This window comes from Cnephaeus nilssonii (genome assembly GCF_951640355.1).
Source record: "Cnephaeus nilssonii genome assembly, chromosome: 15".
In the NCBI taxonomy this organism is placed as follows: Eukaryota; Metazoa; Chordata; class Mammalia; order Chiroptera; family Vespertilionidae; genus Cnephaeus; species Cnephaeus nilssonii.
Window position 1 is genome coordinate 15,532,178 of NC_137086.1, and position 17,668 is coordinate 15,549,845.

At 35.6% G+C, this 17,668-nt stretch overlaps 1 protein-coding gene across 7 annotated transcripts in view; it reads left to right on the forward strand.

Annotated features, from left to right (window-relative positions):
• The window catches only part of BIRC6 (baculoviral IAP repeat containing 6), a 178,306-nt gene extending 162,397 nt beyond the window's left edge, over positions 1-15,909 (forward strand). For 6 of the 7 annotated variants that reach the window (XM_079792682.1, XM_079792686.1, XM_079792683.1 and 3 more), the window contains exons 67-74: positions 2,932-3,077; positions 3,653-3,763; positions 5,044-5,261; positions 6,754-6,915; positions 9,464-9,541; positions 13,340-13,528; positions 14,081-14,215; positions 15,228-15,909. In XM_079792682.1, the coding sequence (XP_079648808.1) occupies positions 2,932-3,077; positions 3,653-3,763; positions 5,044-5,261; positions 6,754-6,915; positions 9,464-9,541; positions 13,340-13,528; positions 14,081-14,215; positions 15,228-15,407 (1,219 nt within the window). In that variant the 3' untranslated portion in view covers positions 15,408-15,909. Of the gene's footprint in view, positions 1-129; positions 303-2,931; positions 3,078-3,652; positions 3,764-5,043; positions 5,262-6,753; positions 6,916-9,463; positions 9,542-13,339; positions 13,529-14,080; positions 14,216-15,227 lie in introns of those variants that run through there. The other variant, XR_013814683.1, reaches the window with a different exon arrangement.
• The last annotated feature ends 1,759 nt before the right edge of the window (positions 15,910-17,668 follow it).

A 17,668-nucleotide genomic window follows, 5' to 3' on the forward strand; every position in this document is an offset into this window, starting at 1 on the left:
TTATGTCACAGAGCCAGAATATGCTTAATTTGTTAGCTGTTTAGTTGGAATTCACAGCAGAGTGGAAAATGTTTGCAGATAATTCTGTGCAATAGTAGAAACTTCAGTTGATTCCTCGTATTTCTTCAGGGCAGTGATCACAACCAGATTCAACGTATGCACAGAGCAGCGGATACCATGGTAGCGGCCGTCGCTGATTGCTTTTACCATGTTGGATCCATTGTCAGTCTCAAAGACCTACTTCCAGCTAGGTGCCTTGAACTCAAATAGCTTTTCACACAGACTTCAGGATGTGAGCTAAGGTATGGCCTTTTTTCATGAGCTGGGCCTACATATGGGTTGACAGTAACCTGCAACTTTCATAGAAAAGAGACTACTGGCTGTAGCTCAATGTCAGACAATGACTAGGTGTAGTATTAGGTAGGTAGTTTGTGTTCTTCCTATATTTGAACTACTCTTTTTTTTCGGAGAGTGTCTCTTTTCCCCCATATGTTTTTGCCAAAAAGACTGTTGACATAAAAATTTCTCATTAGAACCTGGTTGTAAAGGTCTAAGGTTTATCAGCTTTATTAGTGAACCATTGTCTTCAATATGAGATGTATATGATCATTTCTTATACACATTTAGTGTAAAAAATAGTATTTTTAAACTTCTGTGGATGTTAGCACTTTTTCATTTTTTATTTTGCTATACAAAATTTATAATAGAATTTCCCATTCTAATTAGTTGCACCATTTTAATAATAGGGATTTCTCCTATCAGTCATCTTTCCCAAACTGGAATTAGAAAATTGGTATTCATGAATAAGGCTTGACATTTAGAATCAGTAGTTTTCCAGGGTAACTTGCCCTAAATTGCATTGATACAGTTTACTCTCCACACCAGAGGTTCTTGTTTCTTCAAGGTGAAAATACCTTAATTCTGGAAAAATGAGCTTTACTCCCCTATCTTCCTTCTCTGCTTGGCAAGATATGCTTCTTTAAGTGAATCTTTATTTGAGGTCAACTGATGGATGATAGATTTTTAGAAAACCATCTTTTAAAGCTATTACCATAACTCTTCTGTGTTCTCAGACTATTTACTGTTGTTTTCCTGTTATGCTTCAGTGGCCCTGTTAAGAATATTTTAAGCCCTGCTATAGGTAGAGAATTCTTTATAATTGGGGAGAGAGAGTCCTTATAAATTCAAAGGAGGTGCTATCAAACAGCTAATACACTTTTCTTGACTCTTTGTGCTTGATACTGATTGTGAATAGCTATTGGTAAATACAGAAGTTGAGACTGTTTGGCTTGTCTACCAAAATCATATCTTTAGTAAGAAAATGATCAGACTCACTATTATACTATAGTCTTTACTTTATAGGTATAAAAGATGCATTATCTTTGATTCTAGCAGTAAAAATGACATTTTAGTTTTAAAACATTCACTATGTTTCCTTACATACATATGCAAACATATACCTACACATACAGAAGTTGAAGACTAAAATGGTATACAGTATGAGATCTATCAAGTGGTTCCTGAGTGACAAAGGAAAATTGGCCATGTGTTCTGACTTCTTATAAGGAGTCATGGAAGTTAAGAGAGCCTAGGAGAAAAGATATTAACCCAGTGACATAGTATCTCTCTTCACTTAAATCACCTTGTCAGGTGAGGTAGTATGTACTTTATAGTTAAAAACATCTTGGGAGCCCATTCAAAATACATGCATAATGTATCCTTCTATGCTTGCTACACACTGAGTGGCTCTTTTTAATTTACCTCTTCTTTTCTGAGCAGGTTTTTGTCTTTGTGATTAAGAACAGTTCATTTGTACATAGATAATAATTATTTTGTTAAGGGCTCTTCTACTTTCTGTTAGTCTTTCATAGTTCTCTAAGGCTCCATGCCCACTTTGTGAAATACTAGTGTAATAGTTAAGTCCTTTTGTTGGTAGGTATGCAACTAGATAAATAAGTAATGTGTAGTTTAGATCAGATCTTAGCAGAAATACTTTAAAGATGTGATTTTCATTTGTTTAACATTATTTAATAATGAATTAGCAAATATGTATATTTTTAGTACCTAAGCAGTAGTGTAATGATGTTTATTTTGTGAATAACATGCTGATAATTGAAATAGGAAAAAGGCAATTGATATTTAGTTGTTATTTCCAGTGAATCTTGTAGTAAATACTACTGCATACATCTAGAAAATTTTTAGAAACATTTTGATGCCTTATACATACACTGAAACCTTGCTGTAACACATCTTATTATGATACACAATTTGATAGAAGGTTGCTTACACTTTAGACCCTGAATAGGGAATGAGAGGATTATCTTTTAGATGATTATGCTCTAGAACTTGGTGTTTATATTAAGTTTCAGTATGTAGAAGCACACTGTGTTAAGATACATTAATAGTGAACCTGTACTTTACTATGGAATACCCCCCTCCTGGGGTATGAGTATACTCTGAGTGAAATATAGAAAGAGTGAAATTTAAAAGTATATGTGGTTCTTTGGTTCCTAAATCTTAGACGACAGGATAGATACCTATGACTTTTACATATAGACGTGATTTTTCTATTTCTAGATATTTACAATTACTAAAAGTATGATTTTAAAGTTGTGTATTCAAAGACACATCAGGTATCAGCGTCTTTTTACAGTATGACATTTCTACAATGTTTATCTCTTGTTTGTTTTTACATTTGGAGGAAAAATCTAGCCAACACTTTATTTATTATGTTAGCTAAGCATTATCGGATCAGATGCAATAATAAATCTAATTTAAACTACCTCTGATATATATCATGTGTATATCAGATGAAATTCACACTATCATTTTGATTTTTAACTACTTTTGTTGACTTATGGAGATACTTATTTTTCAATCCTAAAATCTTAATGTTCCTTCATTTTTTTCCAAATTAAAAAATTTCTTTAGATCTAAAAGGGAAAATGCTAAAACAGGAGTAAAACCAGATGCATCTGATCAAGAACCAGAAGGACTTACTCTTTTGGTACCAGATATCCAAAGGACTGCAGAGATCGTTTATGCAGCCACTACCAGTTTACGGCAAGCAAACCAGGGTACAGCTCTGCTTCTTTCATGCTGCTCCATTACCTACTGAAAACTGACTCTCTCTTTCCTCTATGCTAATGGTGTTCATTTACCTAAAATGATTTTTCTGTGTCATGTTTTTAAGTTAATTATGAGTAATCTCTAAATATTTATCTACTATGTATGATTGCTAACACTAAATTTTATAGCATGAGCATGCATCATACATTTTTTCTCATTAAAAGTCATGAAATGGAAAAATACCATTGTATGAGATAGAAAATAGTATATTAATACTGTCAGAACTTGGTTAGCATTGGCATTTTCATGTAATAGCAACAGAAGATATAAATGACTCTGAATTATCTATTTCACTTCTGCTGTTTTGACTAAATGGATGAAACCTAATTACCATTTCATGAATTTACGCTTTAAAATTGGTGAGGTTTTTAGCCCTATTAGTTATGTTATGAAATAGAATTTTTTTTAATTCTTAAAATCGTTCAGTAGGAAGACGATTGTCAAGAATTTGGTAATTTTTTGAACTCAAAATTTGAACTCTGGAAGTTAATCATTTTTTGTTTTAATCTTCTAAAATTAATAGAAAAGAAACTAGGTGAATATTCAAAGAAGGTGGCAATGAAACCTAAACCTTTATCAGTATTGAAATCGCTTGAAGAAAAATATGTGGCTGTTATGAAGAGATTACAGTTTGGTAAGTTGAAATTTTAATATTCATTTCTTTAGATTTCATTTCAGATTTTTTTAATGGTGCTATTGAAATGTGTTCTGGTAAATTAAAGATTTTAAAACTTGCTTGTACCGTCAATTATTCTTATTTCCTCTCTACACACACACACACACACACACACACACACACACACACACACACAAATTGTATCTTTTTATCTCTTGGAATTCAGAGCTATAGTTATATTTGGAAATCATGATTCAGTAGAAACCTAGAAAAAACAAAAGCCAGATGTCTAACAAATAGGCAGAAAGTTGTATTCTTTCTTTACCTCTATTTCTGTATATCTTGGCCTGGACGAAGGCACGACTATAAGCTCTTTGAAGGCAGATATATTTTCCGATTTATCATTTAACCCAAACACCCTACCTAGAAACTTGTACTGAGTTCTTGGTAAGATTGATATAATACTAATTATAATATAGCATTAATGTTTTTTTATATATTTAGAATTATATAAACACAAGATCAAAATTTATTGTTTTGTCATAGTACTTAGAAAATAATCTTAATAATATTAATAATCTTTTTTTATTCTATTAACTTAAATTTCAGAAGTAATACAAGAGTAAACTTCAGCCTGGAATTTTTGATTTTTGAGATCAGGGGAAATAGATAAAGATTTTTCCATTTTTAATATTTTAAAAAAGAAATACAATGAGAATACTTTTTTATGTTTCTTATTCTGAATTATTTTGTCAAAAATATTTTATGCTGCCGAAACCGGTTTGGCTCAGTGGATAGAGCGTCGGCCTGCGGACTCAAGGGTCCCAGGTTCGATTCCGGTCAAGGGCATGTACCTTGGTTGCGGGCACATCCCCAGTAGGGGGTGTGCAAGAGGCAGCCGGTCGATGTTTCTCTCTCATCGATGTTTCTAACTCTCTCCCTCTCCCTTCCTTTCTGTAAAAATCAATAAAATATATTTAAAAAAAATATTTTATGCCACTCATTTAAGAATAAATTACTACTTTGCATTGTCATTTAGCTGCTTGATATAATCTACTACTGTGTCCACACTGTAGATTATAAATCATTTCTTGTTTTTTGTTCCATTATAGATTCCATCCATGAAGTAGTAAGTGTCACATTAACGTTTATAGTTTACTATTCTTCCACATTGCAGTCCTCTCCATTTTGAGTGGGAAGAAGGGCTAGTGATTTATTTGTGATTTTTGTCATTAAAACAACTGTCCTCCATGCTGGTTCTTTTTTTATTTCAGTGTTTCTATTTTCTGTCTTTTTAGATACATTTGAGATGGTTTCTGAAGATGAAGATGGGAAGTTGGGTTTTAAAGTAAATTACCACTACATGTCTCAGGTGAAAAATGCAAATGATGCAAACAGTGCTGCCAGAGCCCGTCGCCTTGCTCAGGAAGCTGTGACACTTTCGACCTCACTGCCTCTTTCGTCATCATCTAGTGTGTTTGTGCGCTGTGATGAGGAGCGACTTGACATCATGAAGGTAGACAAAGCAACTTTTTCCATATTTCCCTGACTATTAAAATATTCATACAAAGCACTAGAAATACCGTGAATTTAAAATTCTGTTGACCATTTTGGAGTCAGTGAAAGGAGTTCTTTTCTAATGTTAGTTCAGAGTATGTGAATAAGGCTGCTGTTCAAAATAAAGATTTAGAAGAAAATACTAAAATACTTTTGTTGAGCATAGTATAAAAGGATTTAATGCTGACCAGTAGAAAAAAAAGTTATAGAATTTCTACCTTGTCATCCAATATACTTCTCTAACGTTCATACTACTATCAGACTTCAAAATTATTTTTTCTTTTATTTTTTAGGAAATTTATGTATTTACAGATCAGTAAGATCTATGAATTTAGTAATGGTAGTACAATAATAAATAACTTGCACCTTTATGCTTTAGCTCTGGTGATTTAAAAGACTTAGTACCTGGGGAGGTGCTTTCTTTACATTTATGATTTAATTCATAGGTTAAATATTCTGTCTTCCTTAGATAACTGCTGAAACTATTGACCCATTGATTTGCAGAAGTTCTTTTGTTTGCTTGCTTTTTTGTTTTGTTCCATTGGATATTTTTTTAATAGAAATTTCATAGACCTTGCCTATATGGCCACACCCTTACTTGTTTCTTGTTAAAAACAATAGAACCGATTATAGGATGATTACTTAGGGAATTATGTTATCACTGAATAGATTACATAAATTCAAACTTGTGACTTTGTCTCTGTTGAGCAATAAGCTGTACCTATATAAAGGATCCCAAATTGGAGTCCCAAAGCAAAGATCAGAGTTATCACAGATGGAGTCTAGTGCCACTTATTTCGACAGGCAGCTTTTCAGAAACAGAGGCTTTGCTGCTCAGGCATTGCACAATAAAGAACTGTTGAGTGGCTCAAACAAAATTTGTTAAATAATTCTGACACTCACTGTTGGGTTCTTTGCTATTTTTTGGACTACCAGAAATCCTAAGGAAAATACCTACTGTTCTCTCAAAACCTTTTTGTCATAAGTTGTCACATGAGAACCTTTATTTCTGTTACCTACTTGTCTCCTCCCAGAGGAAAATATTAAAAGTAAGTTATTTTTTAAAATTAACTTATCTGAAGATTAAAGCAAAAAATTAACATTATAACTTTGAGATATGATAATGAATGTACCTAGAATCTGAAAATGCTATAGAGACTATTATGAAGGAAAGCTCTCAAAAACAAGTAACTTAAAAGGTATTTGATGTTTAAGGTAAGCTTTCCTGCTGCCAATAAAGACCTATCTTTTAACAGTCCATTTTTATCAAAACCAAATCATTTGTTCTTAATATAAAACCATGTCCTTGTCCTGTATTTATTTTTACACATTCTAGTAGAGATGTATATATACAATGTCAGAAGGTTATTCTTTTATGTTGGATTGTGTTTTCCTACATATCAGTGTTGAACAGTAACATAGACTTTTGTGTGTTTGTATATGCATACTAGGTTCTAATAACTGGTCCAGCGGACACTCCTTACGCAAATGGCTGCTTTGAGTTTGATGTATATTTTCCTCAAGATTATCCCAGTTCACCCCCTCTTGTGAATCTAGAAACAACTGGTGGCCATAGTGTGCGATTCAATCCAAACCTTTATAATGATGGCAAGGTAATATAATTACAGTCTTTTGTTTCTAGTGCCAAAGTGTTGTGACCAAAGTTTCTTTGTAATTTGAACAAAAATTTCGTTTTGGTTATATTTTCATAGTACATAGCTTTCTTCAGGCTTCTCTCCCTGTGTGCAAAGATTAGCTTAAGGAATGAGAGAGAAGGAACCGAAAGGGGCAGAAACACACAGTATTAAGAAGCAAGTACCGTCTTAAGTTACTGAGGTACTAACTTACTTAACATGTTCCTTGGCCAATTAAGAGCTTCCTCCCATCTGGAGATAGTAGCCAGATGTCTGTCTTTGCCTCTCACTTTTCTTTACTTTCCCTATCTCCAATTCCAGTTATCTTTTCAGAAGTGCCTGAAGCTAGATGAATGGCAAACATCTATGTTCCTTTTTTTGCATATAATAACTTTCTCTTCTGTCATAACTATCCAGTTTTTTCCCTGTGGTAGAAATAACTGTGAACTTTAATTTATGTTAAAATATTTTATATATTCTTATAAATGGTAAGATGCATTCCTATCACCACCACCACCCCAAAAGTTGACAAACGAGTTTAATAAAAATTATTTCATAAACCTTCTAAAATTTGACTCAAAAGAACAGCCATCACTTTTCAAAGTAATTTTGGACAGTTGGATGAAATTTCAACAGTAAATTCCATGCTGAGAGTATTTAATGTTTGAAAATCATTATAAGGTCAGAAAAAATTTATAGACTTCACATGCAGACTCTACTTTGATACTATGAGAATAGCAAGTGCTAGAGGTTTATTGGTATATTAAAGATGACTCAAGTTTTCCCTTGGTTTTGCCTTTCTATTTTCAAAAGGTACAGCCTGCCTCAGATCTGGGCTTGCAAGTATCATTTTGTCTTCATCATAAGCTCATGTCATAAAACTGGAATTTGTTTTTTGGGTTTATTTCAGGAGATTTATTTCACAGATAGACCTACTTTCTTTGGGAAAGCAAAGCAGGTCCTTTACAACTAAGCAAAGAAGAGGAAATAGCAAGGCTGACTTAAGAGAGAGAGAGAGACTGGAACATGAAAAGAGTTTTAGTGTAAAATGTTGAAATTTATTTAAGAAATTACTTTCTCAAGACTTATTGGTATAGAGAAGAGGGTAGGGTAAGAGCTTGAGGGTCCAGTATCCTGAATTACATAGTTTTTGTTCTATTACATACTGGTAACATTTATTCTCGGTCACTAAACATTTACTTGGGTTCAAGATCTATAGGGATAATGCCGAAACCGGTGTGGCTCAGTGGATAGAGCGTCGGCCTGTGGACTCAAGGGTCCCAGGTTCGATTCCGGTCAAGGGCATGTACCTTGGTTGCGGGCACATCCCCAGTGGGGGGTGTGCAAGAGGCAGCTGAACGATGTTTCTCTCTCATCGATGTTTCTAACTCTCTATCCCTCTCTCTTCCTCTCTGTAAAAAATCAATAAAATATATTTTAAAAAAAAGATCTATAGGGATAAGAATACCTGCCATTGGTAGCCACAGGGATGCTTTTGATATCAAATGGGATGGTATATCTGACAATCTATAATAATAAAAGGTAATATGCTAATTAGACTGAATATCTTCCAGACGTCATTCCGGACATCCCTCCTAACAAAGCCGGGGCCGGAGGGAAGCCAGCCCAGGCCCCGGGTGCCTGCGGCTGGAGGAGGGAAGCAGCCCGGGTCCCGGGTGCCAGAGGAAAGCCGGTGCTGGCAGTGCATCAGGCTTTTAGTACTTTAAATAATAACACAAAGTCTTTTAAAATTATTCATGAAATTACCTGTTAAATGAATTCATTAAGAGAACAGCAGGGAAATGGACTACTCTGCTTTTCAATTAATTTATAAGAATAGATAAAATGTCCCTGGTTTTATTTTCCCCGAAAGCAGTACATCTCCCTGCTCTTCTCTTAATGCTCTGAAACCAATACTGCAAAATACATGAATTTTGCAGTATTGCTCTATGTTAAATTGTTATTGGCAAATAATTTGAGTTCATTCTGGCTATCTGAGTGAACAAGTATATAATATGTCTTAAAGTTTGATCCTCAAGACCTTTTCACAGTATCTGTGAGGTCCTCCCCTTTCCAAATTGATGGTCATGTGAGGCCAGATTTTACCCATATACTTCAACCAAAACAATATATTGCAACAAATTGAATGCAGAGGCAAATATGAAGTCAGGATCTATGAAGTTATGCCCGAATTTCAGAATTTATAAAATTTGAAAAAGATTTTTAAAAATGAAAAGTAGTACCACTTTTCCTTACTGATTTTTATTTGGAAAAGTTATTTTTTTATTTAGAAATGTTAGTTGTATTTAATGTATAGTAGGTATTGATGCATTTTTCGTTATTGCTATCATATCACATCTGAAGATGTTAATTTGTTTTAACAGAGTAACCCTTAGGGTTTAGAGTGGGGACATAAAACTGAGATACTTTGACATATTAGCATTTCACTTTTACTCTTAGTTGTGACAGTTTGCTTTTAAAAAGCACTCCTTTCAGTTCTGTCTATGTTTTTCTCTTTTTTCCTCAGGTTTGTTTAAGCATATTAAATACATGGCATGGAAGACCAGAAGAGAAGTGGAATCCTCAGACCTCAAGCTTTTTGCAAGTAAACAAATTTCTCTGACAGTTTCACTTAGAAAATGTAGAGCTACTTATATTTGAAAAAATTATTTTAGTGGCTGAGAATAAACAATAAACCAAACAAAAAAGAGAGAGATTTATGGGAAATCAATATTAAATAGCTAATAGGTGAGCAGTTGGTGCATCTCATTTGGAGTTTAGAATCAAAATCAGACATAAGATGGAAATTACATTTTGTCAAAATTTCCTTTTAAAAATTCCCTAAGTTACCTTTAATGTACACCATGATGCAACAGGTAAGACAGATTATCCCATCTCCCAGTCACTACAGGGCTTAAATTCATGTAAGTAGGTTTTAATAAATTCCTGGTATTACATATTTCTAGGATATAGTTCTTCTGTAATCTAGTTAGGAATGGGATTCATTTGAGGCTCAGAAGTACCGTCTCAAATTTTATAAGTTAGTTTCCACACACCATTTGAGCACAGAAAATAAAGTGTTATTTAACATCCCATCTAATGTTTCTTGCTGATACCTTTATAGTTCTGGATCCTAGCAAAGAAATGAAAAAATAAACATATTAACATGAATTAACTTTGTTACTTGTTTATTAAAGAAACAAATTGTTGCTACATCATAGTTTAAATTCACATATACAGTTTACTGTTTATTTTAATAAAGACCATCATAAATTATCCTCAGGTAAACCTACTAAGGTTGACCTAACCTGAGAGGATTCTTTTCCTACATTCTTATTTTGAAATAGTTTAAAGAAGATATGAAAAATATTTTAGGCTGTCACTTATTTTTGACTCTCTAAAAGGCCGGTCACATCCTATGAAATAGAGAAATAAAACTATAATTTTTTCCTTTTTGCCATTATGGAAACCAAGAAAAAAAGGTTAGGTAATTCATACAAAGTAATTAAGGAACTTAATAGAATATTTCTCCAAGTAACTACTATTTCATTTTAAAAATAATTATGTCAGTTCTATTTAAAAAAACTCCAACACCTTCAAATATTTTTTCTATGTGCCCGTTACTCTTGACAACATAAACTAAGCTTATGAGTTTTACTATGAAAGGAAACTCGGAGATAGCCTATTTTTCATTAAGTAAATTAGACTTATATGTGAATTGGAACCATTTAAAAAAATTTTTTTATTGATTTCAAAAAAAAAAAAAAACCCTAAAAAAAAAAAAAAAAGAAAGGAAGAAGAAGCAGGCTACAGGGTCTCAGGAAAACTTGATTTCTTTTTAGTTAGAGTTTGAGACCCAAAGATGTTTTACACTTTGATTTATCATGTACAAAAAGGATAAAAGTACTTTTGCCAGCTTGGACATCTTCCACAAAAATAATTTGAAGGCTCTATATAATTAAAAAGATTCCCAAGCCTGGCTGGTGTTGCTTAATGGTTGAGCATCAACCCATGCACCAAGAGGTAGAGGGTTTGATTTCTGATCAGGCACATACCCCAGTAGGGGGCATGCAGGAGGCAGCCGATCGATGTTTCTATCTCTCTCTCTAAAAATCAATAAAAGCATATTGAAAAATTCCCAAAATACTTTGAACAGTGATAGTCATTATTAGAATTGCTTAGTTTCTTAGTAATGAGATTCCTAAAAGAATAACATTTATTTAATAAAAATGTCACATATTTTAGTCTTATGCTATAGGTCTTATATCTAGCTATAACCTAGTAATTGTCTTGACTATTTGCATAATTTAAAATCAAAAGTCACATTATTCATTAGAATTGCCACCAACAATTACATTTTATCAGTAGCACCAAATTTTGATATTGATCATGTAACTGGTTTTTAATGTCCATATATATATATATATATATATATATATATATATATATATATATATATATATAAAAGCCTAAGCGACCATTATGACCAGATGACCAGCCAGTAGCTATCACGAGCACTGACCACCAGGGGGCAGATGCTCAATGCAGGAGCTTCCCCCTCATGGTCAGTGCGCTCCCACAGCCAACCTCCCATGGACGGCCAACCTCCCGTGGTCCCTCCCCCTGGCTGGACAACCTTCCACAGCCCCTCCCCCCGGCCAGCCTGCCCCAATGGCCCCCATTGCTAGCCAGGCTGAGGGACCCCACCTGTGCACCAATTTGTGCACCAGGCCTCTAGTAATGTATATTGGATGTTAATAAAGATGTCATATGCAAGAGGAGTTAAACATATTTAATGGTTCAGATCATCAACCATTTAAGAATGGTTATAAATATTAAATATATAATACTATTTTTCTTGAAATGGAAAATTCTTGAAATCAGCCACTGATCACAATCCTATTCAATAGCATAATTTTCCAGAGAGACTTAAAAGACTGTTTTGAAAGACTTAAGGCATTTTACTAATTTTGATTGTTTCTTTTCCTCACCCCAAACATGTTGTTATTTCACATTATATCGCTTTTATTGCAAATTAATATTTTGGATTGTATATTTTGTACTTTCCTGTGTTTGAAATATATATATATATAAATTTTAATATATTGTATCAAGTCAAAGAATTAAATCCTTGACAAGACATAGCATGAAAATAAAAGAAATTTGAAGTTAATAATTCCTAATGGGAGTGGGGCAGGAGGGAGGAATATGGCAAAGTGGTGGATATTCTAAAGATAAGACTAAGTTAACAGAATGGATAATGGTGGGACTATGGGGACCAAATGAATACATAAAACTGTAGGAGACAAGATTGCTGACTAGTTGAGTGGTCTGGTAGAAGACCATACAATGGTTAACTTTTTTGTTTTGACAAAGATAGTTTTTGATTTAGTCAGTTCTTAAACAAATTACAATGAGAATTTCTTATAATTTTGTGAATGCTAATATGAAGCTAAATAGAGGGACAGTAAATTCAGCCTATTAAAGTCTAGCTCTTGCTGTTATAAAAATATCAAAGAATTGACTAAGAATCAGTGAACCTACATTATGGAATGAAATACATTGTTTATTAAGTTAACTTAAATAGAGCCATCCTATATAATAAAAGGCTAATATGCAAATTGACCGAGCAGCGGAATGACCGGACGCTATGACGCGCACTGACCACCAGGGGGCAGACGCTCAATACAGGAGCTGCCCCCTTGTGGTCAGTGCGCTCCCACAGGGGGAGCTCTATTCAGCCAGAAGCTTATGGCTGGGGAGCACAGCGGCGGTGGCGGGAGCCTCTCCCGCCTCCATGGCAGCACTAAGGATGTCCATGGGGAGCGGGCCTAAGCCGTCAGTGGAACATCCCCCCGAGGGCTCCCGGACTGAGAGGGCGCAGGCCGGGCTGAGGACCCTCCTCCCCCTGAGTGCAGGAATTTTGTGCACCAGTCCTCTAGTATGTAATAATATACTATGGTATGTAGAAGACATTTTTCTGTTAATTACCAAATCATTTTGAATTCATATTCTAAGAAAATTCTTTGTCCACATGTAGCTATGATAAATACTATTTCTTCGTTTGAATCCAGGTAGCTCTTTTTTGTTAATCCTCACCCGAGGATATTTTCTTCCATTGATTTTTAGAGAGAGTGGAAGGGAGGGGGAGAGACAGAGAGAGCAACATCGATGTGATAGAGACACATCAATTGGTTGCCTCCTGCACGCTTTATGCTCAAGACTTTACTGTACCCATTTTAATTTTGCTTTAATAATAAAGTAGTTCAGTCTTATAATTATTAAGATTAATTTTATGCTGATAATAATATGTAAAAGAAAATCCTGGTTGATAAAGCAGATATCAGTTTACTGTTAGTTACAATTTCCCATTATAAGTATTTTTAATTTCTTTGTTGCTCAGGTGTTGGTGTCTGTTCAGTCTCTTATATTAGTAGCTGAGCCTTATTTTAATGAACCAGGATATGAACGGTCTAGAGGGACTCCCAGTGGCACACAGAGTTCTCGAGAATATGACGGGAACATTCGACAGGCAACAGTTAAGTGGGCAATGCTAGAACAAATCAGAAACCCCTCACCATGCTTTAAAGAGGTATGTTCAATAAAATTAATGGAATACTTTATTAAAGACATTATGGAATATAGTTTATTAGGATTGTACTTGCCTTTATATTTGGAGTATTTACAGTATACTGAATTTATTATAGTTTTTAATAAAAGTCAGTATTAATGAATTTTAAAACCACCTACTTCCTAAAAGACATCTGACTACATTTTGACAGTTTTCTGTTGTCAGTAGTTTCCTAATTCTTTTCTCCTGGTCATTTGTTCATTTACATTCACCTTCTGAATATATTGCATTGTATTATATATGCCTTATTCTCTCTGGATAGGATTTAACTATTTGAATCTGTTTGGGATTAGGCATTATTTTCAGCTCTAGAACTGGGAGATTTTACATATATCATGTGATGTCATAAACCTAATTCTTCCCTGTTAATAATGTAGAGTTCACTAAATTGAGTTTTATGGAGAGGAAAAATTGCATTGTCTTTTAAATTTCATTCCTTTGTAATGCTACATACTTTGTCTTTTCATTTCTGACCGGAACACATTTTGTTCCCTTGCTTGTTTTATTTTTAAGGTTATACACAAACATTTTTACTTGAAAAGAGTTGAGATCATGGCCCAGTGTGAGGAGTGGATTGCTGACATCCAGCAGTACAGCAGTGATAAGCGGGTAGGCAGAACTATGTCTCACCATGCAGCAGCTCTCAAGGTGAGTAAGCCTCCGAGCATGAGCCCTGTTGATGGTTTTTAAAGAAGAGTTGTATGCATTGACAGAACCATGGCTACCTGATGGTAAAGGATGGGAGGGAATCAAAGAAATGTAAAATTTAAATTCAGAGGCCTAAATTGCTACCCAGAAGTCTATTAAAAAGTTATATTAGTTTCCACAATGAATCAACAGTTCCTAAAATAAAAAAATAGGTACAGGAGCTTTTTTTATCCAGTTGTTTGAAGCTGATGACAACAAAATATACTCTGTAAATGAATCTTTAATTCCGTTAGCTTTTCCTTAGGCCATTTATTTACCTTCCAGAATTTTATTACTTGGAGTAATGAGGGAGATGGTAGCTGTAGAACCTCCAACAGCTAATAGGTGGAGGCATCTGTTATACAGACCTGTTTTGGGGGAGGTGAGCAATTGTTTTCAACCTGGGCATTCATGAAATGGACATGTAAAACAGGATGGTTTTGGAGATTTTTTTCTCCTGCCTCATAATATTTGTTCTTATTCCCCCTGTTTCTTTCATCCTCCACCAATTATCTTCCCTCTTCCTATCTTCAATTTTCTCCATCTCTACTGGATCATTCTAACTTTAAGATTTCTATTTTAAAAACTTTTAGAAAGAAAATTATTTTCTCTTTAACATTTGCATCCCCCAAGCTAGTTTTATTTTGCCCCATTATTATAGAACTGTTTCTCTTTTTATCAAACTAGAGCAATGAATACTTCTGCCTCCATTGTAAAACCCTACCCTCTCACTAAACTTTTGCCATGTAACTCTCATTCTACCATGCTACTCAGGGCTTTTCAACATCCATCACTCTGAGAGATGTTTTGCCAATTTTGTCCTCCCTCTGTGACAGTAGCATAAGAAAAGCGCTCAATAAGTATTTGTTGGCCTGTGCTTTGGATTTTGTTTTAAACCTAACTCTTCCCTCAAATGATACTGTGTTAGAATTCCTTGGATTGCAAATCTGACATCACTCATTTCCCTGTGTAGCGTCACACTGCTCAGCTACGGGAAGAGCTGCTAAAACTTCCCTGTCCTGACGGCTTGGACCCTGATGTTGAAGACGCCTCGGAAATGTGCAGTGCCACAGCAGGTGCTGAGGGGACACTCATGCACGATCAGGTCAAACCCAGCAGCAGTAAAGAACTCCCCAGTGATTTCAAATTATGAGCTGCATTGACATGGACTTCATAGACACAAAGGCTTTGAAGCACAAGCCAAATATGTCAATATTTGTATGTAAGAAACTAATTATGTAATAGGTAATGAAACTGAAACTATACTATGCCCTTAAGGAGATCCAGTTTAATTCAAGGTGATCTTTTATTTACCTGTACAAGAGTGTAAACTTTTTTGTGCTTTTATTTTTCAATTGTGAGAACCACTGATTGGTATGTTGAACAAATTTGTGTATACAAAGAAATGGATAAATCACTGATATATAAGGGAAACTACCTTAGGAAAGAATGTTTACTGAATGTTTATTTTATTTTTTTTTTACTGTAGAGTGAGAGATTGTTAACAAAGAATATATATTGGTCATTCTTACAACTACTATTTGAAGTCAGCAACTTTTCACTGAATTTGATAGATTTTATGTTTGGCCATATCTTCATGCTCATATTTGATTTCTGAAGACCTACGTACACTTCAATAAAAGTTAATTGACATACTCCTTTTTTGATTTACTGGTACATTTTTTAAATTATAAATCTGCCGTTAAAATGTGTTATAGTTGGACACTTGCACTTGTATGGATGAATTTATTACATTCAACATATTTAATTTTATGCCTTCTAATTGCAGAAAAATAAATGAACATGATTTTATTCTATGCCAATATTTGGGCTTGTGAATGTATTTGTTATTTGAATTTAAGTATATGAAAGGTATGGTTAATTTGAAAAGTCACCCTTAAACTGATTTTTTCCCTAAAGGGCTCCTTTTCTTCCTGGACTCTGGTTTTATTACTAAAGTTACCTGTATGCATTAAACACAGGCTCTGTAGAGCAGAGAGGTGGTACCTCTCTGGTGCTGTTACAGTACATTCTGTACCTGCCATATAGGCTCATTTTCATGCAAACTCTTCCTAGAGTCAAATAAATAAAGACTTAGGTGTGTTAGTATGTCTTATTTCTAAAACAGTTTGCTGTGTGTGAAATACTTGGACACAAAGAATTGGACACTTGCAAGACCTAAGCATTGGAAAGGAAAGGATATTTTTATAAGACCAATTATCACAAAGGAAAAGCTAAGGTGATTTTTGACAGTATTTATATAAAACTAGAGGCCCGATGCACAAAATTCGTTCAGGGGTGTGTGTGTCCCTCAGCCCAGCCTGCACCCTCTCCAATCTGGGACATCCCTCTCACAATCTAGGACTGTTGGCTCCCAACTGCTCACCTGCCTCCCCTAACCGCTTCTGCCTGCCAGCCTAATTACCCACTAACCACTCCCCTGCCAGCCTGATTGCCCCTAACTGCCCTCCCCTGCAGGCCTGGTCACCCCCAACTGCTCTCCCCTGCAGGCCTGGTCCCCCCAACTGCTCTCCCCTGCAGGCCCGGTTGCCCCCAACTTCCCTCCTCTGCCGTCCTGGTCACCCCTAACTGCCCTCCCCTGCAGGCTTGATTGCCCCCAACTGCCCTCCCTTGCAGGCCTGGTCCCTCCCAACTGCCCTCCCTTGCTGGCCATCTTGTGTCCACATGGGGGTAGCCATCTTGTGTGTTGGAGTGACAGTCAATTTGCATATTACTGTTTTATTAGATAGGATAGAGGCCTGGTGCAAGGGTGGGGGCCAGCTGGTTTGCCCTGAAGGGTGTCCCATATCAGGGTGGGAGTTCCCTTGGGGCGTGGGGCGGCCTGGGCAAGGGGCCTGTGGTGGTTTGCAGGCCGGCACTTCCTCTGGTGAACCAAGTAGAGGCCTTGGTATCTGGGATTTATTTATCTTCTATAATTGAAACTTTGTAGCCTTGAGCCAGGGCAGGCGGGAAGCTTGGCTTCCTCCATCGCTGGGGGCAGCCCAAGCCTCCTGCTCTCTCCAGCTCCTTGGCTGCCGCCATTTTTGTTGGGATTTATTTATCTTGTATAATTGAAACTTTGTAGCCTTGAGTGGAGGCCAGGGCTGGCCAGGACGGGCAGGAAGCTTGGCTTTCTCCATCGCCAGGGGTAACCCAAGCCTCTGGCTGGCTCCAGCTCTGTGGCAGCTGCCACATTTGTTGGGTTAATTTGCATACTCTCTCCTGATTGGCTGGTGGGCATGGCTTGTGGGCATAGTGGAGGTATGGTCAATTTGCATGTTTCTCTTGTATTAGATAGGATAAAATGGCACATGGGAACCCTGAATCTGGAGCTGACCAGAAGAAGACATACTCTGAACAGTGAGTTGCACTCTGAAAAAAGGGGAACTACAAGGTACAGAGCTCCTTAAGCAT